This window comes from Apium graveolens, chromosome 5 (assembly GCF_009905375.1).
Source record: "Apium graveolens cultivar Ventura chromosome 5, ASM990537v1, whole genome shotgun sequence".
Lineage (NCBI taxonomy): Eukaryota > Viridiplantae > Streptophyta > Magnoliopsida > Apiales > Apiaceae > Apium > Apium graveolens.
The window spans coordinates 119623368-119648250 of NC_133651.1; the positions used below are offsets into that span (position 1 = coordinate 119623368).

The following is a 24883-nucleotide window of genomic DNA, read 5'->3' on the forward strand; positions in this document are numbered from 1 at the left end:
AAATATTTCAGAATTATTTATAATATAAATCAATCAATTAATCAATTTATAAAATAAATAAAAACTGATTTTATAATTAATAAATATAAAAAGAAAAAATAATTTTCAGAAACATTTGTCAGAAACCAATCTTTGACAAAAATGGATCAAAACCGGGTAATCTAAACGGGTCAACCGGGTCAATTTCCGGGTCATGAAGAACATGAACGGAAAATTCCCAGAATCCGGCCACCGGCCAGCCTGATTTAGGCCAAAAACAACATTGTTTGATGTAGTTTTTACAGGGTTTCAATTCCAAATTACTACAGCAATTTATCTCCGGCCAAAACGAACCAAAAACATCCCTGAATCAATTTTTCCGGCGAAATCGATCAAAACTCCGGCCGACTATGTTTTTATAAAGATACTTCAAAAATGTTTAGATACAAAATGATTTTTTTAATAACCAATTTTGAAGAACTAAACACTACAAAAAAAACGTTAACAAACAACGGCTCACAATAGTGTAATATGCTAAACAATTTTGATAAATCAAACAATATTGGACATGTTAAATTGTTTGTGTAATTGTGCTGGGAATTTTCGAACATGTTGCAGGAAAGAAGGAAATCATAGCCAATAAAATTGATTAAAGAAAAAAAACACTTGATGTTGTTCCATCAACAATCTGCAATTATTCCAGAAACCATCTGCAGTAGTTTTATTAAATTTGAAACCTACGCCAGCTTTCTATCAATTACAAAACAGAATATTGTAGGAGGGGTTCATGATTTCTAGTTTACCCATTATTGTTCCCAATAGAACACCATTTCGCACCTTATGGTTGTACAGTCCTACGATTTCTTCCTATGACATACAATCTGTGATTTGAGTTTCTCCACTACCATCTCTGCTACAAAGACGGGTCGGGTAAACTATTGCTTCCCTTGGACTCTGAAACTTTGTTTGCTTTCTCTCTTTAATATAAAATAATTCATATCTCCAATAGAAGTTTGAACTACAAACTGCTAACACAAACCCTACTAAAATTGTCAATGAAAGGGAGATTATGAAGCCTTTGATCTTGCCTTGTTGATAGGATCCTTTGTTAGTAACCACCTAGCTCCATTAACAAGTTCTTCCTTGATCATGAATAGAACTGCAGCGGCGAGAACACTTTGTACTATTTTTGTGCCCATCCCTTTATAACAACCATTAATACCTTCGTACCTAATCATCTTCATGATGGCATCCATAGTACCTATATTGGGAGAAAAGAAATTTAATTCGGTCCGAGTCATTAAGAGCAAGAAGCGGAACTTAAAGCACAACACAAAGAAAAAATTTAAAAAAAAGGGGGAAGTTAAGCCTAGCAATGCATGAATATAACATCTTAACACTTCCCGTCCCATTTAACCCCATTTATATTTTGGATAGATTTTTTTTCTGAATATACCAACTAATGCTCAGCCACATCATCTTTTAAGCTGATACACCACTTTTAAGACCTACCCACGTACTTTTAGCTACTTTTTCATATCTATCTCTGTGATAATTGTACCATTTATCTAACTGACAAACTGCAACCATACTTGCATATAGGATGAGGGAAATAAGTTACAGATTTGTAATTCGATGCCATCTAAACATATTGGCATAGTGAGCTTCTTTTTCGTGTTGCATTTGACTTCAATTATCCTGCATCACAATGTATCAAAATTCACGAACCTTTATATTGACGCTGCTTGTCTCCGTCAATAACCTGCTTCGCTTGTAACCTTGCCTGCAAAGAAACGAACAGTAAGGAACTTGGGCAAACAACAACAAAAAAACCCGGCAAAAGTATGCTCAGTGCACGGACAATCTATTTATTACGGGGCTCATTTAGGGCCTGTCCTGACCTTTATGGAGGCCTAGCAAAGAAAACAGTAATATTTGTTTTCACCATAATTCATAAAACATATCAATCACCCAAAGTAGCGTAGAGGTCAATAAAAATCAACACAACTAAAGTAGAACATGCATAAGATATTTAGCAAAAAAAACATACATAAGATGGAAAGAAAATTTAGCAGTTTTAATTGCTATGAACAGTAGGACAATACGCACCCGTACGTATTAGTATATATGTATTAATACAACAATTGAAAACATAAAGTAGGCCCTATGAAAGTCGGGATCCCAGGCGGACACCTATTGCCATACCAGGGCCAGCCTTGGGCTCATTCACACATCAATACTTCTATTTTTTATTATTTAAAATTATAAAAATAAATTATTCTCTCAGACATAGATTGCAAATATCCATCCTCCACCTATGTAACCTTAATTATTCAAAAATTGCAAACATCCATCCTCCACCTCATGTAACCAATAATATTCTGGAAATTGCATACGTGCAGGCTAACAACAAATTTTACGAAAGAGCATAGATTAGTGATTCCAGAGAATTTACCTGGACTATGGGAGGTTCCTTCCTTTTTAAAAAATCATACCTACAAGCTTTCTCTCATTCAAATTTCAGGCGGGGGTAAGTAGAAGCCTAGAGCTGGGGGGACACTAACAATAGTAAAGTACATCATTTCGGTTCAGAATGTGTTGCATAACCATCAAACATTTCACACAATTTAAGTCTGACAATCCATTACTTTACGGCTTTTCTACAAGTTAACTGATGTTAATATCTCCAATGCGGCAGCTACATATTGTTCAATGGACTGATTGTTGACATAGTTATAAATACTACATATAACATACTGAAACATGTTCAATGCGACAGGACTATCGTTTGGACAGTAAATAAGTGCACAATTACCACTTGAGAGACTTACAGAAAATTGACGAACACAAACAAATAAGCCCATTTCAATTATTTAATGTCACTAACCTTTACAACCAGAAGAGGATATGTGACTACTGTAGCTCCAAGCTTAGCCAAAGCCCCAAGCAAAAATATCTAGCAAAATAGAGAGTAATATGTTCAATAGTTGCAGTCAATTAATATGGTGGATTAATCGGAGTATTCGAAAAAAACAGTCCCAAAAGAACTTTATAAATGTTACTTGCCTCCAACGCAGTAACTCCTTTTTTAGCATTTTTGCTCAGAGAACGCTTTTGCTTTAACTTCTTCAATAAGGTTTCATAAAGCATAAACTGCAAGGAAGGATTGCTCACCTGCATGTCACAGTGAGAGCAATCAGCAATCATTCTGCAGTATGTATTAGTGATACTTTTTACCTACCATGATCAATGTCGGTAAAACACCTTTCCAGAATCCCCGTAGTCCAGATTCATCATAAAGCTCCCGAATCTGTAAAAATTAAACATTTCAGTTAAGAATATTGCGTACAGATCACAAAATCTATAATCTGGCTAAGTTGGATCACCAGCAGATAACAGTGAATAACACAATAATTATCGATTAAAGTGCTCTAGTATAAGAAGAACCAGGCCGTCAAAATGTCTATTCTTTTCACAAAAAAGGAACTTCCAAACTAGAGTTATCATCAGGGAAAGGAAGGGGGTGGATTATGTCCAGCACCACCTCTTTAGGTTTGAAATGTAACCACTTCTTAGCATTAAATAAATAAATACACTTAAATTGTGTTTGGGAACATGTAATTCATTTTGTATGATGGATATCAAATGATATGAATTGGTTTTTCATTTCAAATTTTTCAAATTTAAACTAATATTTAAACTAATATTTGAATGTCTTGGATTTCAAATGGAATCCAAATCCAAATTCTTACAGCTATCCAAACATGTCGTCTGACTAAACCCAGTAGTTTAAATAAATCTAAGTTCCCAAACAGACCATTAAGTAAGTTATAGCAAAAGATACATAGATGAAACTAATTTCCAAATTTCCAAACAGTTGTCTTTTCTAAACTCCAAGTTTACTTTGGTGCCTAAAGGCAAAGACTCGCCTAAGTTTTGCTGTTGTCAGTACATGACCGTTCATGCTATTCCAAGACTTTTCCTCAACTCAAGAATCTCCTACAACACTCTGTCTCTGAACTCTAGAATAACCACTCTCAGGGATAATTATATGGGTCCGCACTAAGTTCCGAAGATGAATTAGCATAAATTACATACAAAGGTAGTACAGTGCATTTGACAAGATTAAACAAACTGATCTGCAAATTCTACTTCTCTTTTCGTGAAAAGACACTTGCAACAAAAAAATGATAAAACAGGCATGCGGTATATGGAATGAGGGTCGCGCTCAAATGAGAACCACTATTATTGTGAGATATGAGATCCAATCCTAACCACTCATTTTATACCTTACATAAATCTCTCGCCACACATTAATTTTTAATATTTAAATATTTCATCACCATCTTTTTTTTATTCCACCACATGCCACCTCCAACCACCCAACCCTTCATTTCCAGCCACCACCAACTCCGGCGACCACCAAAAAATCACCACCGACAAACAGAAAAACACCATCGGAAAATCGAAAAATCGCTACTTAGAACACAAAAAATCACTGTATCTGGTCACGGATAAACAATAAATTATCACCGAAAAACAATAATCACCACAATTAATCACTTAATCCGCTGCATCAGCATCATCGTGACCACCATATCAGAACCACATATGTCTATTATATTCGATAAATCACTGCAATCGACCAAAAAATCACCGAATTTTTGAATCCAATCATTAATATGAGTCTAGAACAACAAATATACATATACACCACAATCCAATGATTGTATGAAACAAAACACCGGCCACAAACTCGTTGAAACAACTCATTCTATCCCGGTGGCAAGCATTTGAATCGGAGCTGAGATCAACAACTTAGTGAGTCGACTCACTGGAATCGACGTGTTTCTTATTTCGATGAATTGGCCAGTTTGACGATGTCGTTTGGGTCAGGCCCGACGATCAGATCTCGATTGATTGGAGTTTTGGAATATCAGTTGTTTGTGTTTGTAGGCTGTATGTATATTAGTATGTAATTGGGAAAGAGAGCTGGTTCTGGGTGGTGATAGAGAGAATGCAGGAGATGGGGGTAAAAAATAATATATAAAATATGATTTGTGTGGTTGTAATTAAATTTTGGAGTAAAAATTGTGTGGCTAAGATTAGATCTCAGTTCTCACAATAATGGGGTTCTCACTTGAGCAACTCCCTATGCAATGAAGCGTAAATCTTCTCACAGTTACTTATCCTTCTATATACATTGGAACAAATAAAACTTGCATCAAAATCGGGCAACTATAGAGTGGTGGGGTTTGAAAGAAGTAATTGAAAATAATGATTGGACGAATATTATTGGGACTACAGTAATATGGCCTAGATACAGTCAAAGCCTTACCAATAGTTTAAGTATTATTTACTTAGCAGCTTAATGAAGTGGCACACATAGGTAGTGCCTATCACTAGTATACCAACAAAATGTTGCTAGAAATTCTGCTGAACACCGCAGGGTATGATATCCGCATTACCAACTACTAATTAAGTGCAAGCACAGGTATCAAGTTGACGCATAAATACACATACCACAAGGTTGGTTCCAAATGGAGGTGCTTCTACGTCAGAAATAACTTTATCATCTGAAGATATGGAATCGGTTTGTTGATGTTGGGATTTCTTTTTGTGTGTCTGCAGTTCATAAAAGTAACATGAATGGTCAAGCATATAGCTAGAACACAATTACATGTGCAATGATGTCAAGTCCCAAAAACCATGACAATAATTACTATTATCACTAAGAACAAATATCAAACTTATAGAATTCTTTCATTTCTTTTCTTTTTATTGATTTATCATCTATCTAGTGTTTTGCGAAAGATAAACATGCGTTATACATTAACATTGGAAAAGTTTAAACAAGTCTTGTCCCAGTAACTCTACTAACTAATGCAAAATAGAATAAGAAAGAGAGAGAATTGTGTGGTAGAAAGAACAAATGTGGGAGGAGTCTTCCTTAAACAGAACTAACAAAACAACCTCAAAAAGAATCATGTTCTCTATTTGAAAGAGCCTTTCTTCACAGAACCAGCATATGGATATGAAAAGAAAAGATAAGAAATACTACCTGGATTATTTATTTATTTTTGCTAAATTACCTGGATTATTTTTACAGAACCTGAAAGTTCAAGTGTTTGATAAAAAAAATATTCCAAAAAAAAGGCTTTGGGTGTATGCCTCTTTTATTTTGTAATTTCTTATGTTTTGAATATATACATAATTCTTAGCAACTTGATGAAAAAGAGGAAATTATTGTGAAGAATGCCAGTAATGATGGACCTGAAAACCTACACTTGCATTTTTTATTTTTCTAATGCAAAAAGATTTTGTCTAAGACTAAGATCACACTAATAATATAGCTAAATAGGCTAACTCTACAAAGACCAAAGAGGACTGAAATCTTCACCTGCATCCGTGTGACAACAACCCATATAGGATTAGTCAGTAGCACATTCACACACCTGCAAAGAATAAAGTCAGAAACTTTCCTCATCTATGATATATACGTATGGACAAATGAACTTTTTGAAGCAGGAATCAAGTAAAGTTTTGTGTCATTTTACCAAAATGCAGAACTATAACGAAAATCAAACAAAAAATTAATGCATGCTTATGACAACAGGAAAAGTCAACGTGTGACATGAGCATGACAATATTAACTGTTCATTATGCCATACCACAACAAATACAGCCAGTTCTGTTCAGTTGTAGAAAAGATAGGAGATGGCGAAGGAAAATATAGGTTATTATAATCTTAATAGAGTTTAACAAATAAGTCAACTAAGGTAAAACAATTTAGCAGCAGTTACAAACGTCAGCATGAGTGAGTAGTAAAAATGCAGTATATAATCTAAACTGAACAATAAAAGAAAATAAGAATACATCTCAATTAAGGTAATACAAAGCAATTATTAGGCTCCTTAACAGATATTTATAATTATACCAGAAATGGTCATGGTAACAGGTGAACAACTAAACTGGATCCTGAATATATACCTACAAAATGGCTACAAGCCTGTATCTGGAACAGATACGAAATATTAACAGAATCAAAATTTCAATAATTCTTCATGGTCCATCATTCAATAGTGTAAGCAATGTACTTGGTAAGTGATAAGTGGCATTTTATACCACTTAGAACGTCTTATAATAGATTAAATTGGTGTCTTGAAATCAAGTATTTTGTGTATTTGATGCGTTTTTCTAGTGTTTGTGCATTTCAGGGTATTAATTGCATTTCGGGGGAGAATTCATCAATAATAGGCCTTGGCATGTGTCTAGCATTGCAAGTGGGAAGAGAGGAGCAGATTACAGCGAAGAAACGGAGCAAACAGACCATTTTTCCAGAAGGGGTCTGAGCGCCCGCTCAGCTATGCTCAGCGGCCGCGCAGGAAGCTGAGCGTCCGCTCAGCTATGCTAAGCGGCCGCGCAGGGTCGTAATTTCAGATTTAATATTTTAGACTTCTAATTCTGTTTGGCTTCCAACTTCTGAGTAATCTGGGTTTTATGGGACTCCTATATAAGTAGATTTCAGAGACCTTTCACGTGTGTTGGATCGTTGTATTAATCAAGGAGCGAAGGAGATAAGGAAGAAGACCGTTTTAGCACATCGCAACGAAGAGGAAGCATATTTTCTTGTAATTCTTTATTTCGTTGTAATGTTGGATGCTAGTTTTCTTTGCTTTGAACCTATTTACTCTTGTGACGTACTCTGGTTTAATATAATTAGTTTAGTTATTATTCTTTTGTGTTTATTTATCATGTTTTCATATGAACCCATGATGACGATGAGTGCTAACATGGGCTAGTCGTGATCATGGGGTCGTAACGGATTTACTATGTACTTCTTTAGTTAGTTGTTTAATACCTTAGTGTGTGATGCTTGTGTGATATCTAATATTGGTTGTGCGTATTCGTCTTATGTGCGTCGCGAACATATAAGATACGGTGTTAATCTCTTGTGGATCTCGAGATTTAGAACTTGCCATGCTAGCATAGGTTCATGTACGAGTCTGCATGATTAGTGGGTAACTCTAACCGTTTTATTCGCCCTGTGTAATCAAAAGGAATAACTTGTTCTTAAATCATTATGTTGTCAATTTCTGTAGACATATAGGGACTCAACATAATTGATGCCTATTCAACTTCTATCTTAATTGTGGATGTTTGGTAGAATGGTATTAGTACAATGAAAGTTGGCTTTTATCAGTTTCGTGTTATTCGATTAATATCATCGTTGTTGCATGCTAAGGGTAATAACAATGACTACTGAAGGAAGTAGTAATGAAGTTGTGATCTCATGAGTGTTTTAATATTGTTAATTCTAAGTGTTAATTAAGTGTTTAATTCTAGTAGTTAATTATAGTTCATAATTAGTTAATCAAATCTAAGTGTTATTGTCTTAACATTGAGAAGTAATCATACATTGGTGAGTGAGTTTAATTGAACATAATTAGTCCGAGTCTCTGTGGGAACGAACTAGAAATTATTCTATATTACTTGCGAACGCGTATACTTGCGTGAATATTAGCGCGTGTTTTCGCCTTAACAAGTTTTTAGCGTCGCTGCCGGGGACTCGGCGTATTTGTTTAGTTTATGTACTTACCATCATTGGTAGTTAGGACTCAGTGATTAAGACGTGTTACTTATTGTTTCCAGTTGTGTTTCAGGTACTTTAGTGAGCGTTTATGCAAACTCGTTCTCATACTCGCAAGAGGACTTTAGATACAGCTGAGGAGACAGACGAAGTTCTTGATATTCCGGAGAAGATAGACTTTGAAGATTCGGATTCAGGAAGTGAGCAGAAAGAGCCAGTAATCATAGGTGATCGTATTGTTCCGGCAGATCCAGCTCTTATGGACTTTTCTCGGCCTAAAATTGATGACATTCAGTCAAGCATTCTTCATCCGGCTATCCAAGCTAACACCTTTGAAATCAAGCCGGGCACTATTCAGATGGTGCAGAACTCTGTTTCTTTCGGAGGAGCTGCGACTGAAGACCCCAACATGCACATAAGGAATTTTGTCGAGATCTGCAGTACTTTCAAATATAATGGTGTGACTGATGAGGCTATCAAGTTGAGGCTTTTCCCATTCTCACTGAGGGATAAAGCTAAGGACTGGTTACATTCTGAACCAGCTGGGTCCATCACTACTTGGCAAGATCTTGCGCAAAAGTTTCTGGTGAAGTTTTATCCAATGGCCAAGACTGCTGCTATAAGGAGTGCTCTTACTCAGTTGCGCAGCAACCTACAGAATCTATGTGCGAAGCTTGGGAACGCTACAAGGAAATGTTGAGAAAATGTCCACAACATGGAATGCCGGATTGGATGGTGATCACTGGTTTCTATAATGGTTTAGGGGCCCAATCTCGGCCCATGCTCGATGCAGCAGCTGGAGGCGCCTTGTAGGCCAAAAGCTATACTGAGGCTTATAATCTTATTGAGATTATGGCTGCAAATGAGCATCAAAACCCAACTCAAGGGATGATGTCTGGGAAGGTAGCAGGTATTCTGGAAGTCGATGCAGCCACCGCTATTGCAGCGCAGCTCCAAGCGTTGTCTATGAAGGTCGATTCTCTAGCTACCTATGGAGTCAATCAAATAATTATGGTCTGTGAGCTTTGTGCAGGTTCTCATGCTACGGATCAGTGTTCTCTTGTTAACGAATCTATTCAGTATGTGAACAATTATCAGCGACAACAGCAGCCTGTGCCAGCTACTTATCATCCTAACAACAGAAATCATTCAAATTTCAGCTGGGGTAATAATCAGAATGCTATTCAGCCACCATATCAGCAAGGTGTGAGTAAACAATTCAATCCACCTGGATTCCAGCAACCACAACAGTATGCTCAAAGGCAATCATATCCTCAACAGGGAGGTGCAGCTGCACCCACCAGTGCTAATTTTGAGGAACTTAAGCTGTTATGCAAGAGTCAGGCGGTGTCGATCAAGACCTTGGAAAATCAAATCGGTCAAATAGCCAATGCAGTGCTCAATCGCCAACCTGGCACACTTCCCAGTGACACGGAAGTGCCAGGTAGGAAGGAAGCTAAAGAGCAAGTCAAGGCTATTACCTTAAGGTCTGGGAAAGTTGTTGATGCTGAAAAGGCAAAAGAAGGAGAAGCTGAAATTGGAGATGAAGAAGTTAAACAAAAGGAGAAAGCAGCGGAACCAAGGAAGACTACTGTTGAACACACTCTTCCAGAGGGTAATACAGGGGAGAAACAGCTCTATCCTCCACCACCTTTCCCTAAGAGATTGCAACAACAAAAGCTGGATAAGCAGTTCGGTAAGTTTCTGGAGGTGTTCAAGAAACTTCACATCAATATACCTTTCGCTGAGGTTCTGGAGCAAATGCCTAGTTATGCGAAGTTTATGAAGAGTATTCTTTCAAGGAAGGTGAAACTGGATGACCTTGAGACCGTTGCTCTAACGGAAGAATGCAGTGCTGTGCTGCAGCACAAGTTACCTCCAAAGCTTAAAGATCCAGGTAGCTTCACCATTCCTTGCACCATTGGCAAGTTGTCTTTTGACAAAAGCCTTTGCGATTTGGGAGCAAGCATCAATCTGATGCCGTTGTCGATCTTTAAAAAGTTGGATTTGCCTGATCCAAAGTCCACCTACATGTCTCTACAATTGGCTGATCGTTCTATTACTTACCCAAGAGGCATAGTGGAGGATGTGCTAGTCAAGGTGTATAAGCTTTTTTTTCCTGCAGACTTTGTTATTCTGGATTTCGAGGAAGATAAGAAGATTCCTATAATCTTGGGAAGACCTTTCTTGGTTACTGGTCGTACCTTGATAGATGTGCAGAAAGGTGAACTTACAATGAGGGTGCAGGATCAAGATGTGACCTTCAATGTATTCAAAGCAATGAAATTCCCTACAAAAGATGAGGAGTGCTTAAAAGTGGATTTGATTGATTCTGCGGTTACTTCAGAACTCGATCATATGCTAATGTCTGATGCATTAGAAAAGGCCTTAGTGGGGGATTTTGACAGTGATGATGAGGATGGCAATGAGCAATTACAATATCTTAATGCTTCTCCCTGGAGGCGAAAGCTGGACATGCCATTTGAATCTCTTGGTACTTCTGACCTCAAAAATACTGAAGGAAAACTCAAACCATCAATTGAGGAAGCACCCACCTTGGAGCTTAAGCCATTGCCTGAACACTTGAGGTATGCTTTTTTAGGTGATGCATCTACATTACCTGTTATTATTGCATCTGACCTTTCAGGTAGTGAGGACAAACTCTTAAGGATTTTGAGAGAATTCAAATCAGCTATTGGATGGACCATAGCAGACATCAAGGGGATTAGCCCTTCATATTGCATGCATAAGATTCTGCTCGAGGAGGGTAGTAAGCCAACTGTTGAGCAACAGCGCAGACTTAATCCTATCATGAAAGAGGTGGTGAAGAATGAAATTCTGAAGTGGCTGGATGCAGGAATCATTTATCCTATTTCTGACAACTCTTGGGTGAGCCCCGTGCAATGTGTGCCTAAGAAAGGAGGTATTACTGTGGTAGCAAATGATAAGAACGAGCGCATCCCAACTCGAACAGTCACAGGATGGAGAGTATGCATGGACTACCAAAAGTTGAACAAGGCCACGAGGAAGGATCACTTCCCTCTTCCGTTTATTGATCAAATGCTTGACAGGTTGGCTGATCATGAGTATTATTATCTTCTGGATGGCTACTCGGGGTATAATCAGATTTGTATTGCACCGGAGGATCAAGAAAAGACTACCTTCACTTGCCCATTTGGCACGTTTGCTTTTCGCAGAGTTTCGTTTGGGTTATGTGGCGCACCGGCCACTTTTCAGAGATGTATGATGGCTATATTCTCTGACATGATTGGCAATAATGTCGAGGTGTTCATGGACGACTTCTCCGTCTTTGGACATTCGTATGATGAATGTTTGAATAATCTTCGTGCCGTGCTCAAAAGGTGTGTGGAAACTAATTTGGTGCTCAATTGGGAAAAATGTCATTTTATGGTGCGTGAAGGCATTATTCTTGGGCATAAGGTCTCTAGCAAGGGTCTTGAGGTGGACAAAGCCAAGGTGGGAGTCATTGAAAATCTTCCACCACCTATTTCTGTGAAAGGAATCCGTAGTTTTCTTGGTCATGCGGGTTTTTATCGGCGTTTCATCAAGGACTTTTCGAAGATATTTAAGCCGCTGTGCAACTTGCTTGAGAAGGATGTGTCTTTCAAATTTGATGATGAATGTTTGACGGCATTCGAGACTCTTAAGAAGAGTTTGATCACTGCACCGGTTATTACAGCATCGGATTGGACAGAGCCTTTTGAGATGATGTGTGATGCGAGTGATTATGCGGTAGGTGCAGTTCTTGGGCAGCGGAAGAATAATCTCTTTCATGTGGTCTACTATGCTAGCAAGACCTTAAATGGGGCCCAAATGAACTACACCACTACTGAGAAGGAGCTCTTGGCTATAGTCTTTGGTTTCGAAAAATTTCGATCTTATCTGCTTGGGACAAAAGTGACAGTATTCACTGATCATGCGGCCATTCGCTATTTGGTTTCCAAGAAGGATTCGAAGCCGAGACTCATTCGTTGAGTGCTCTTACAACAGGAATTTGAGTTAGAGATCAAGGATCGAAAAGGTACTGAGAATCAAGTAGCTGACCATCTCTCTAGATTGGAGAATCCCGAGTCTACTTCACATGATAACACATTGATCAACGAATCTTTTCCGGATGAGCAGTTGTTCGCAGTTCAGGAGGAAGAGCCATGGTTTGCAGATATTGTGAATTATCTTATCAGCAATATAATGCCTCCTAATTTGACCACAGCTCAAAAGAAGAAGTTTCTGCATGACGTGAAGTGGTATATGTGGGATGAACCGTATTTGTTTAGACAGGGAGCTGACCAGATCATCAGGAGATGTATCCCATTCTGTGAGACGGAGGGGATATTACGAGACTGCCACTCCACAGTTTATGGAGGACACTATGGTGGTGAGAAGATGGCAGCTCGTATTCTGTAAGCAGGTTTTTTCTCGCCTACCTTGTTTAAGGATGCTCATCAATTTGTTTTAAGGTTTGATCGTTGCCAAAGAGTGGGAAATTTGACGAGAAAGGATGAGATGCCGTTAAATGTGATGCTTGAAGTCGAGGTCTTTGATGTTTGGGGAATCGATTTCATGGGGCCTTTTGTCTCGTCCTGCAACAATCAGTACATCTTGCTGGCAGTCGATTATGTCTCAAAATGGGTAGAAGTCAAAGCTCTACCGACAAATGATGCAAAGGCAGTGTTGAATTTTCTTCATAAGCAGATTTTCACAAGGTTTGGAACGCCTCGAGTAATCATAAGTGATGAAGGGTCGCATTTCTGCAACCGTAAGTTCACTTCTATGATGCAGCGTTATAACGTGAATCATCGAGTTCCTACTGCCTATCATCCGCAAACAAATGGTCAAGCGGAAGTATCTAACAGAGAGATCAAGCGCATTCTAGAGAAGGTTGTATGTCCGTCAAGGAAGGATTGGTCTTTAAAGCTCGATGAAGTTGTTTGGGCTTACAGAACAGCATACAAAACTCCACTTGGTATGTCCCCGTTTCAACTGGTGTATGGTAAGGGATGTCATTTACCTGCGGAGCTTGAGCATAAGGCCTATTGGGCGTTGAAAAAGTTGAACCTGGATCTAGATGCAGCTGGAAAGAAGCGAATGCTACAGCTTAATGAACCTGATGAATTTCGAGTCCAAGCGTACGAGAACAACAAAATGTACAAGGAAAAGGTGAAAAGGTGGCACGATAGGAAGCTACATCCTAAGTTATTCGTGTCAGGGCAACAAGTTCTCTTATTCAACTCTCGTCTCCGAGTTTTTCCTGAGAAGTTGAAATCAAGGTGGTCTGGACCTTTATTGTCAAAACTGTGTTTCCACATGGAGCGGTGGAGATTTTTGAGAATGATCCGGACCAAGCATTCAAGGTTAATGGTCAGCGTTTGAAGCACTACTATGGGGACACGGCAAACCGAGAAGTGGTTAGTGCCGTTTTATTGTCAACTTGAGGAAGGTACGCAACGTCAAGCTAATGACGAAAAAGAAACACTTCGTGAGAGGCAACCCATGATTTGTTGTTACAGGAACCCTTAGAAGTTAATAACCAATCCAAAACCACAAAAAAACCATAAAAACTGGGCCAGAAAATTTTTTTTCCAGTAGCCTCCTGAGCGCCCGCTCAGCTTTGCCAAGCTGAGCGACCGCTCAGGGGTCGGCTGGGAGAAAAAATTTTAGTTCCATAAAAATCCAAAAAAAATCAGAAAAATAAAAAAACAAAATACAAACCATAAACCCATGACCTATTTCCCCATTATCCCATGATTTTAACCCTTAAACCCACTCCTAATCAAATTCTACCCTAATCCATACCCTATATATACATACACCTATCCCATATATCTCTCATACTCTTTCTACACTTCAACTCTCTCCCAAACACAAAAACATAAATCTCAAGCACTTTTATTCAGATTCGATGGCACCCAAGAGAGCGAGGACTATTGATAGCAGCAGCACTGTCCCTACTGCTGATTCTTCGACGGGTACTGCTGCGAGACCTCGTTTGAATGATAGGGCTGCTAAGGAGGAGTACACTAGGCTTCTGGGGAAGCCGATTCTGAAGGAGAGGGGCTTTTTACCATCGGGGAGAGATGGTGAGTTGTAGCCTATGATTGCTGAGAAGGGGTGGATAGCTTTTTGTGAGTCGCCTGAAGCAGTGCCGATGAGCGTGGTTCGCGAGTTCTATGCGAACGCGAAGGCCGAGAAGAATGGGTATTCTGTGGTCCGGGGGATGACGGTTGATTATCACCCAGCGGCGATTCGCCGTGTGATTGGGCAGAGACAGAGGAAGCCCACGGAGGAGAGCTGGAACGAGAAGACTGCTGAGGATTTTGACTTGGATTTGATTTGTGCTACTCTCTGTAGGTCGGGCACAGTATGGACTTTCAAGACTGGAACTAATGAGTATCGTCACTTTCTGGCGATCGCGATGAACAGGTATGCTCGTGCATGGAATGCGTTTATTTGTGCTAATATTCTGCCTTCTTCGCATGCACATGAGGTCACAGTTGAGAAAGCACAGTTGTTGTGGGAAATTTTGAATGAGTACCATGTGGACCTTGGTGAGTTCATCTACCAAGGAATTCTGAAGTTTTTGAGGGGAGCTAAGCACATGAACATCCCTTATGCATCCATGGTTACTAAGCTTTGCCGAGCGATGGGAGTTCAGTGGTCGTCTCATGAGCAGTTGCAGTTGCCGGCCACTCCTATTGATTCTGGGACTCTGAATGCGATGCAGGAGTGGGCCGGTGGTGAGCCCGAGGAGCATGGGCTGGGTTATCGTCTTCCAGGAGGGCGTCCAGCACGAGGTGCTACTATGGCGAGGCCAAGGCGTAATGAGGCTGGTTCTTCTAGAGCTCAGGAGGGTGCTGGGATGGCTGATGTCCAGTATAGGAGGCTGTCACGGAGGATGGATGCTATGTACGAGACGCAGAGCAGGTTTGTTTAGGAGCTCACCCTTGCGCTAGGGACCGCTTTTCGAGTCCTTGGAGCTGACATCCAGTGGCCAGTTTTTGGTGAGGACTCTGCATATCCGCCTCCTGATACACCACCCACTGAGGGTGATGATGATGATAATCTCTCCGAGTAGGTATACCCTGTGTTCCTTTCTACTACCTTCACTGGGGACAGTGAAGATTTTAAGTTTGGGGGTGGTAGTTAAGGAATATTTGTGTGTGTGTCATATAGTTGCATATTCATGATAGTTAGTTCATATAATTGCATAATTTTTGCCATATAGAGTTTTTTATATTATTTATAGTTTTATTTGTTTATCATGTCATGTAGCTCATGCATTTGTCATGATCCCTTTTGCGCTGATTTGCCGACTGATTTGTGATGTTGATGCGAGTGTAGTGATAACATTAAAGTAATGTTGAATCGTGTAGGTTGATATGCATGCTAGAAACACTTGTGATTTCACAAAGTCTTAGAGAATGCTTAAGGACTAGATTGTTGTTATGGTTCGACGGTTTTCGAGGTTAATCTATTTATTATGCTTAGAATTTTATAATAGGTTCTTAGTGATAAAAGGCATGAAAAGAAAAAATATGGAGTAAAAAATGGAATTCGTTGCTAATTGTGGCTAGGCGTCAAATGGCTAGTAGCCAGCTCGTATGTGTATGTGAGTAGCCTAGGGTTGAGCAGGATGGAGCGAAACGCACTTGCTCAGAAATTTTTGAAAAAAAAAATATATATAGAAAAAAAAGAGAAAAAAAATAATAAAGAGTTAATGCATAATTGATCACGAGTGGGCTCTTTGGTATTCGAGTTATTAAGTTCTTAAAAAACTTTGTGCCTAGTGACCTAAGGCTTTTATAGTCTGGGATCCGTTAACCTAACGCTCGCTACATAGATACCATTGTATAAGTCTTTTGTGGACCTCACTCATTGCACGGTCAAATAAGCATTTGTTGTTATAAATAAAAAGCATGATTCCGTAATAAGCTCCAGGATTCTCGAAGTGTTATAAGTCACTTTGTGCCTAGAATTTTTATTCTTTGTATAATCATGCGATTGCCTGGATGATAGTTGAGTCATGATAATTAATCTAGTTGCGAAGCATATCTGTTAAGCATCTACACACACCACGTTTCTGGTTGTATGTTAGTTTGTATGATTCGATTGATCTTTATTCGCCTAATTGCATTTGTTAAGATGTCGTGAGTTGGTTGGTTTGGTCGTAGTAAGGGGGATCGCTGCATTTCATATAGATTGCATTCATGCATGTTTTTAGTTTGTTTTTGAGTCTGTGACGCTTGAGGACAAGCATCGATTTAAGTTTGGGGGTGTGATAAGTGGCATTTTATACCACTTAGAACGTCTTATAATAGCTTAAATTGGTGTCTTGAAATCAAGTATTTTGTGTATTTGATGCGTTTTTCTAATGTTTGTGCATTCCAGGGTATTAGTTGCATTTCGGGGGAGAATTCATCAATAATAGGCCTTGACATGTGTCTAGCATTGCAAGTGGGAAGAGAGGAGTAGATTACAGCGAAGAAACGGAGCAAACAGACCATTTTTCCAGAAGGGGTCTGAGCGCCCGCTCAGCTATGCTCAGCGGCCGCGCAGGGTCGTAATTTCAGATTTAATATTTTAGACTTCTAATTCTGTTTGGCTTCCAACTTCTGAGTAATCTGGGTTTTATGGGACTCCTATGCAAGTAGATTTCAGAGACGTTTCACGTGTGTTGGATCGTTGTATTAATCAAGGAGCGAAGGAGATAAGGAAGAAGACCGTTTTAGCACATCGCAACGAAGAGGAAGCATATTTTCTTGTGATTCTTTATTTCGTTGTAACGTTGGATGTTAGTTTTCTTTGCTTTGAACCTATTTTTGTGACGTACTCGGGTTTTATATAATTAGTTTAGTTATTATTCTTTTGTGTTTATTTATCATGTTTTCATATGATCCCATGATGACGATGAGTGCTAACATGGGCTAATCGTGATCATGGGGTCGTAACGGATTTACTATGTACTTCTTTAGTTAGTTGTTTAATACCTTAGTGTGTGATGCTTGTATGATATCTAGTATTGGTTGTGCGTATTCGTCTTATGTGCGTCGCGAACATATAAGATAGGGTGTTAATCTCTTGTGAAGCGACGGTGGATCTCGAGATTTAGAACTTGTCATGCTAGCATAGGTTCATGTACGAGTCTGCATGATTAGTGGGTAACTCTAACCGTTTTATTCGCCCTGTGTAATCAAAAGGAATAACTTGTTCTTAAATCATTATGTTGTCAATTTCTGTAGACATATAGGGACTCAACATAATTGATGCCTATTCAACTTCTATCTTAATTGTGGATGTTTGGTAGAATGGTATTAGTACAATAAAAGTTGGTTTTTATCAGTTTCGTGTTATTCGATTAATATCATCGATGTTGCATGCTAAGGGTAATAACAATGACTACTGAAGGAAGTAGTAATGAAGTTGTGATTTCATGAGTGTTTTAATATTGTTAATTCTAAGTGTTAATTAAGTGTTTAATTCTAGTAGTTAATTATAGTTCATAATTAGTTAATCAAATCTAAGTGTTATTGTCTTAACATTGAGAAGTAATCATACATTGGTGAGTGAGTTTAATTGAACATAATTAGTCTGAGTCTCTGTGGGAACGAACTAGAAAGTATTCTATATTACTTGCGAACGCGTATACTTGCGTGAATATTAGCGCGTGTTTTCGCCTTAACAGTAAGATGACAGCATAGAAATCATATATTTGGTGCTCATAAAAACATCTGCATTTCCACAGTGACATAAGGGCATTAAACATTGCAATGATCCATTTGTGTAGTTTTAATAGAGTCAATCAAGAGAAAAAAACAGTTACGGACTTGGTATGCAGTGGCTGATAACAAGCTAAACATGATGGTGGGGATACCGCTAAGAAAGATAAGTTACCCAGAAAAAGCAGCCACCATAAGAGATGAAAACATCCCAACTGTACCATCGCCAAGCCCTCTTTTCCGACGTTTGAGTGCAGTAATTTCAGCCTTGGTCCTGAATATTTGGTAGAAATAATAGTAAACACCCTGTGACACAAAAAGAGTTGTGAGTGAGAATTAGTAAGCAACATACAAGATTGATGTGTATACTCAACATCTCCTTTTCTTAGTTTTGCAATTTCTTAATATTGCACATAATATTTTTTTGGTTTTTGGCTAATGTTGAAAAGAAAAAAAAAGAGAGGAACAAACGATCATTTGAAGATTTTATTCTGAAAGTATTTTCACAAAAAAAAATTATTTACTGTAATCATCTGTCTCCTGTAAAATCATTTAACAAAATGTATTGGTGCAAATAATGTTTATGTGAAAGGAAATTAGTATACCTGCTAAAACCAGCCTATCTACATGTCTTTGTGAAAGACTAACTCAAGGTAATTGATATTACTTAACAAGAATATAATATAAGAGGGTTGTGCATGATTCATAACAATCTATCCTGAAACAAGAACGCCACGGACTACCACCCATCATTTGCCAATTTGTTATCCTCCTCACACTCATCTATTTTTCTCATACAAGTCATTCATCCACGATCTTAAGCAATGTCCAACTAGACTCCATATTGACACCGAAAGGTAGTGAATGAGATAATATCATGCAGTAGATGTTAAGTGATTAAAATGACTGAGCATAGCTAACACTACAGCTAGTCCACTCACTAAGACATTTATGGGGTAAATTGTTTATAACCTCACATTTCGGAGGCAAGTAAGCGAAAGTGAGTTTTCCAAAGGGTTGAGCTTACGCTACTGCAAGTAACAGTGCTAAGGAAGAAAGAAGTTGGGAAATAAAGACAAGGGCACAGGGGTCTTTCTGTTAAAGAAGGGTAGAAAAGTAAAATAATAAAGTGGGGAGAGGAGATACTAAATATGCCCACTTCTTTAAATTGAAACACCCTTTCAGTGTCCAATCAATCGCCCAGCTGTTTGTTAAAGAAGTCGTTCGCCTGCACGGTTTTCCTTCCTCGATAGTTTCAGACAGGGACAGAATCTTTTTGAGTTTATTCTGAAAAGAAATTTTTCGTTTATAAGGCACCCAAGTAACTGGAGTACGGCTTGCTACCCTCAGTCCGATGGACAAACTGAGGTGGTCAACTAGACATTAAAAACATATCCGAGGTGTTTTATGAATGGCCAACCACAGACCTGGACAAAATGGTTGTCGTTGGCAGAATATAGTCATAATATTCTCACTCATTCTTCAACTTCCTACTCTCCTTTTAAAGCAGTTTATGGAAGGGATTCCCTGCCCCTCATACGTGGTACCATAGTTCACACTGGCGTAAACAACACTGAGGAGCAATTGATGGAAAGGGTTGCAACATTAGATGTATTGCCCTACAAAATATTCTGTGCTTAACAAAGGATGAAGTTGCAGGACGATCAAAGCGAAGGAAGTGGAGTTTCAGGTAGGTGACGAGTTGTTTTTACAACTCCAACAGCTTGATTTTTGTGTGAAAAGCTATCTGCACGTTTCATGGCCCTTTTCAGGTGATACAGAGAGTGGGAGCAAATTGCAGTTGCCTGAGTCAAATAAGATACACGCTGTTTTTCAGGTATCACGACTGAAGCTTACTATGGGTAATAGAATGGAAGGATATTGTGGGCATGTGTAATGTGATTCGAAATAATTCGGTTGAAGTGGAGGTATTGGTGAGTGGAAAAGGATGGCACAATACGAGGCCATCTGAGTAATCTTCCAAAGGATTCAATGATGTTTTCCGTTGTTTCACCTTGAGGACAAGGTGGCTCTCTGGGAGGCCGGTATTGCAAGTAACAGTGCTGCTCAACAAAACGTTAAATGGACTTACACTCAAACGAATAAAGAACCTAGGAAACAAAGACAAGGGTTTAGGGGTCTTTTTATTTAAGAAAGGTAGAAAAGTAAAATAAGGTGTGGAGAAGGGATAAGAGCAAAAGAGGGGAATAGGGATTGGGTATCGAAAATATTGTACAAGTGCCGTGGAAACAGAAGAGTCCCCAGCCTCTCAAAAGCTGAGAGTTGTATTGGTTTATTGCCACTTTTACTACACAGATCTATCAGTAATATTATCATTTTGGGTTTTTTGAGCAGTTGAATGTTATTCTCTGCGTCATGTTCTTGAGTTAATTTTCTAATTTTTCACAAGTAAAAAGCTAGCAGGTACCCTTGAACTAGAGATAATAAATTGTGAATATATTATAAATACCACAAATTCATAGAAATGCACATTCACCATGTCAAGTGAACAGTACTAATATTATCCTTCTGTTAATAATGAAACATCAGTTTTTAGTTTCCCAATGTAGAGATACAACCTTGTGCAATTACTTAATAATAACAAAGAAAAAATGGTAGTAGTTTTTCACATACAGAACGGACATGTCCGGCTCAAAAACATAGAAAATAAAATTCTGTCTCTCTTAGCAATGCCTTGTTAAATAAAAATCATTTGCTATTAAATAATAGAGTTTTTTATGTGCGGCACATAAATTTCACTTTCAGTTAATATCACAGGCCTTTTATATAAACTAATTTCATGATGATACACCCTTGCACAAGTTTCAAGTGACAAGAGGTAAAAAAGGAAGAGAAGCACCAAGTCAAGATAAAAATGCAACAAGAAAGAGACAGGTTGCATCACCTGGGAGGCAGCGGTTCCCACAAGTGACGTTGTTAAGCCACCATATAGACGAGTCCATCCCTCTTGTTTAATAACCTACAAATTACATACATACATTATCATATATCTCCGTTGTTTCACAGCATATATATGTGTGACAGTGTAAAATTATATTTCTTAAGCTAAAAATGCAATGTGAACATAACCACACTGTCACAATACAAACAAGTAAAAACATAAATTCAAAAGGGTTTGTAATTTTTGCGAGAGAAGTAACTCGAACAACCCAAAAAAAACAAATTAACCCGCATAAGAATTAAATGTGTAAATATAAAAATGTTTTAATGAAAAGTCAAATAATTAAAAAAGTAAATAAAAAAAGATACAACAGAAAAAGGGAGGAGGACCTGATACATTTGGTGTATAGTCCCAGTGTTTTGATCTCTTGTTTTTTGATCTCTCTCCGTTTGTTGACGAGTATTCACCTTTTCATAATCATCACATATATTAAGGTAAATATACATACATATTGTGACATATACCTACAGACACACATGATCTGTGATCGAGCGAGACATACAGTTTGCAGAGGATAGGTGATAAGCTGAGCTATGATCCCCCCGCCAGCTCCGGCCAGTCCGTTTATTAAAGCGTCCGACATACTGTTAAAATCTCCGGTGAATATATAAATATTACCGACCGGAGAGAGATGTTACAGAGAGAGAGAGTCGTGTATCTAATAATTTGGGGTGTAGCGAAAGTTATTGAAATGTTGACTGGGAGGACTTGTAGTAGTACATCCTTGTAATAACAACATCAAGCACCGTCTCGCTCTCATCCTCGACTAGTTTTGGGTTTAGTATCCCAATGCACAACATCCCCCTTTTTATTTACTGTTATACCCCCATTCACAAAACTCATCCTCTCTTACTTTCTTAAAAAAATTGTTCTTTTTAAATTTTATTTCTATTATGGGGAAGGTTTGTTGGAGACCGGTTTATAACAAACACATTTCTAACCGTTGGATGGGCAGAAAATTTCGACGATTGGTAGGACGGACCGCTGAAATTTTCCGCGGTTGGTAAGATTGCCCCCTTATCCCCAGCAACCCAACAGCCCCCTTCACCACACAAAAAACCAAATTTCACAACAAAATTCTACTATCCAAGTGACCAAATTAGGCGATTTTTGAGCATTTTCATCAAGAAATTCAAGTACTTTTGTCAATTTAAGGTATATTTCTTGTCTTAAATTTCACATTTTCATGGCGGATAATTTATTTGCTCGTATGTTTCGTCATAAACGTCAAAATGAAAAAAAAGGCTATTGATCATAATTTATATCTTGATGATTTAAATACTAGTGAAGAACCTAAAACCCCTGTATTTGTTGAAGATGATGATTTTGTAGATAGAAATGAGGAATTTATTAATTTAGATGACGATTTGGTTGATGTTGAGGATGAAAATGATGAAAATGATAAAAATGAGGTTGAAAATGATAATGATAATGTTGAGGGTGAAGATGAAGATGATAATGTGGAGGATGCAAATATGTATGAAAATGTTGAGTGGGGGAGTTCCATATTTGAATCAAATTTTTCAAAGTGTGGATGAGTCCGGTCATTTTTTTAGGGCTTATGCTTTACGAAATGGATTTGCTATTAAAATTCAAGCGAGTCATCGTAATAAAGACATCGAGATATATGATCGTTTATATGTTTGTAGGCTTTATGGAAAAAGTGTCGTCGCCGAGAGTAGTAAAAATAAACGGCGTAGAAGGTTCTTCCTAAAAGTGAGTGCAAGGTGAGGATGTATGTCAATTATCAAAAGAAAAAACGTCTTTGGGAGGTAACTAGCCTTGAATTGGTACACAACCACAGTCTTGTTTCCCCTAGTAAGATGAATTTGGTACAACGCGAAAGACATGTTAACACCGCTACCCGTAGTTTGATTAAAACGCTTTATGATTCGAGGGTTCGTAATTGTCAAGTAATGAATGTGATTGGTAACATTCATGGAGGTAATGATAAAGTTGATTTCAATGTTCAACATGTTAGGAATGTGTTAAGAGATGAGAGGAAGAAAATTTTTGAGATTAGTGACGCCCAAGCGGGATTGGACTTGTTGCATAGGTTGAATGAAGAAAGTGGTTCTAAAAAATTTTATTAGGACTGAAGTTGATGAAGAGAATCATTTTAAGTGTCTAATATGGATTGATCTGAGATGTTTAATGGCCTACCACAATTTTGGCGATGTTGTGGCTTTTGATACCACTTATCGAACAAATAGATATGCAATGGCATTTGTCCCATTTACCGGAGTCAATCATTATTATCAATCGGTGATTTTCGGGTTTGCATTGATGCGGGATGAACACGCGTCGACTTTTGAGTGGATTCTTCGTACTTGGCTTGAAGGTGTGGGGAATAAGCCTCCATTGACTATAATCACGGATCAAGATCAAGCCATGGCAAGCGCTATTGCGGTTGTACTCCCGAATACTATCCATTTATTGTGTTCTTGGCACATTAGTCAAAAATTTCCTGAGAAATTAGCTCATTATTATTCGGTTTTTCCGGAATTCAAGACAGACTTCAACCATTGTATTTATAACTCACCGAATGTATTTTTAAGGCTAGATGTGCATCGTTTGTGGAAAAGTATCACTTGCAAGAGTATAAATGGTTAAATGGGTTATATGAGTTGAAGCGTAAGTGGATTCTTGCATATACTAGAAACACATTTTCTGTGTTTCAAAATAGTACATCGAGGAGCGAGGGGATGAATTCTTTCTTTGATAAGTATGTGAGTTCGGCAACGGGTTTGAAGGAATTCATTGAAAATGCCCAAAAAGCATTGGCAAGGCAATTAATGAGGGAGAAGGAAGAAGATTATGTCACCATTAATCTAAAACGTCCCATGAAAATGCATACCATATTGGAGTATCATGCTTCTTGTATTTACACTAAGGAAATGTTTAGAAGATTTTAAGATAAATTGGTTGAGTCTTCAAAATACTTTGTTGAAAAAGACCGACGAGCTTGTGAAGAAGGAGAGAGAATGGGGGATGTCTATATGTACTATAGTTGTTATAGGCCCATGTCCGAGCCTACGAGAAGAAATGTTTATTTTGTGGCATTCGAGAAAGCAAGCTTTTGGGGAATGTGTATGTGTAGAATGTTTGAACATTCGGGGTTACCTTGTAGACAACTATTGGCGGTCTTCACTAAGAAACGGGTTTCGGAAATTCCCTCGTATTTCATAAACTCGAGGTGGACAATGCATGCCAATAGAGTTGATGGTGTGTTGCTTTACGATTTAGATGTTGGAAAAAGTCATGAGATGACCTCAACCGATCGATTTAATAGCATGACAATGTTAACCATGAGTTTTTGTCAAAGTAGCATTGCATCCAAGGAACGGTATGATAATGTCGTTGGAGTGATGAATCGAGAAATACTAATTCTCGAAAGAATGAGCGTTGATGGAATTAAATCTTATGAAAGCAATTCTCATGCTCCAAATGCAAGTGCTCATGAAGAACCAATTCTTGACCCTATTATGTCCTAAACTAAAGGGAGGAAAAAGGAAGTTCGTTTCAAAAGTCCCATAGATTCGATTGGTAAAAAGGAGAAGCTGCCAAGAAAGTGCACCTATTGTCAAATGGAGGGCCATAATAAAAGAAAGTGTGCTA

General features: G+C 38.3%; 2 protein-coding genes across 2 annotated transcripts; one reads left to right on the forward strand and one right to left on the reverse strand.

Annotated features, from left to right (window-relative positions):
* Positions 1–598: 598 nt before the first annotated feature.
* Positions 599–22052, reverse strand: LOC141724426 (peroxisomal nicotinamide adenine dinucleotide carrier). The gene is made up of 11 exons (XM_074526580.1): positions 21768–22052; positions 21595–21672; positions 21209–21283; positions 18479–18609; positions 6380–6434; positions 5503–5604; positions 3221–3289; positions 3046–3153; positions 2867–2935; positions 1708–1762; positions 599–1240 (listed from the first exon to the last, which is right to left on the reverse strand). Exons 1-11 carry the CDS (start codon positions 21846–21848, stop codon positions 1047–1049), a joined length of 1017 nt encoding a protein of 338 aa, XP_074382681.1. The 5' UTR covers positions 21849–22052; the 3' UTR covers positions 599–1046.
* A 1367-nt stretch (positions 22053–23419) lies between these two features.
* Positions 23420–24180, forward strand: LOC141660345 (protein FAR1-RELATED SEQUENCE 5-like). Its single transcript, XM_074467322.1, has 2 exons — positions 23420–23674; positions 23824–24180. Exons 1-2 carry the CDS (start codon positions 23420–23422, stop codon positions 24178–24180), a joined length of 612 nt encoding a protein of 203 aa, XP_074323423.1.
* The last annotated feature ends 703 nt before the right edge of the window (positions 24181–24883 follow it).

Bases quoted from the DNA above. Each gene is read 5' to 3' on its own strand.
- LOC141724426 (XM_074526580.1), bottom strand. From the start codon at position 21,848: ATGTCGGACGCTTTAATAAACGGACTGGCCGGAGCTGGCGGGGGGATC. The intron at 18,610-21,208 runs GTGATGCAACCT...TTTGTGTCACAG, and splicing joins TGGGAACCGCTGCCTCCCAG to GGTGTTTACTATTATTTCTA. The intron at 2,936-3,045 runs GCAAGTAACATT...CTATTTTGCTAG, and splicing joins AAGGAGTTACTGCGTTGGAG to ATATTTTTGCTTGGGGCTTT.
- LOC141660345 (XM_074467322.1), top strand. From the start codon at position 23,420: ATGGCCTACCACAATTTTGGCGATGTTGTGGCTTTTGATACCACTTAT. The intron at 23,675-23,823 runs GTTGTACTCCCG...TGTATTTTTAAG, and splicing joins CCATGGCAAGCGCTATTGCG to GCTAGATGTGCATCGTTTGT.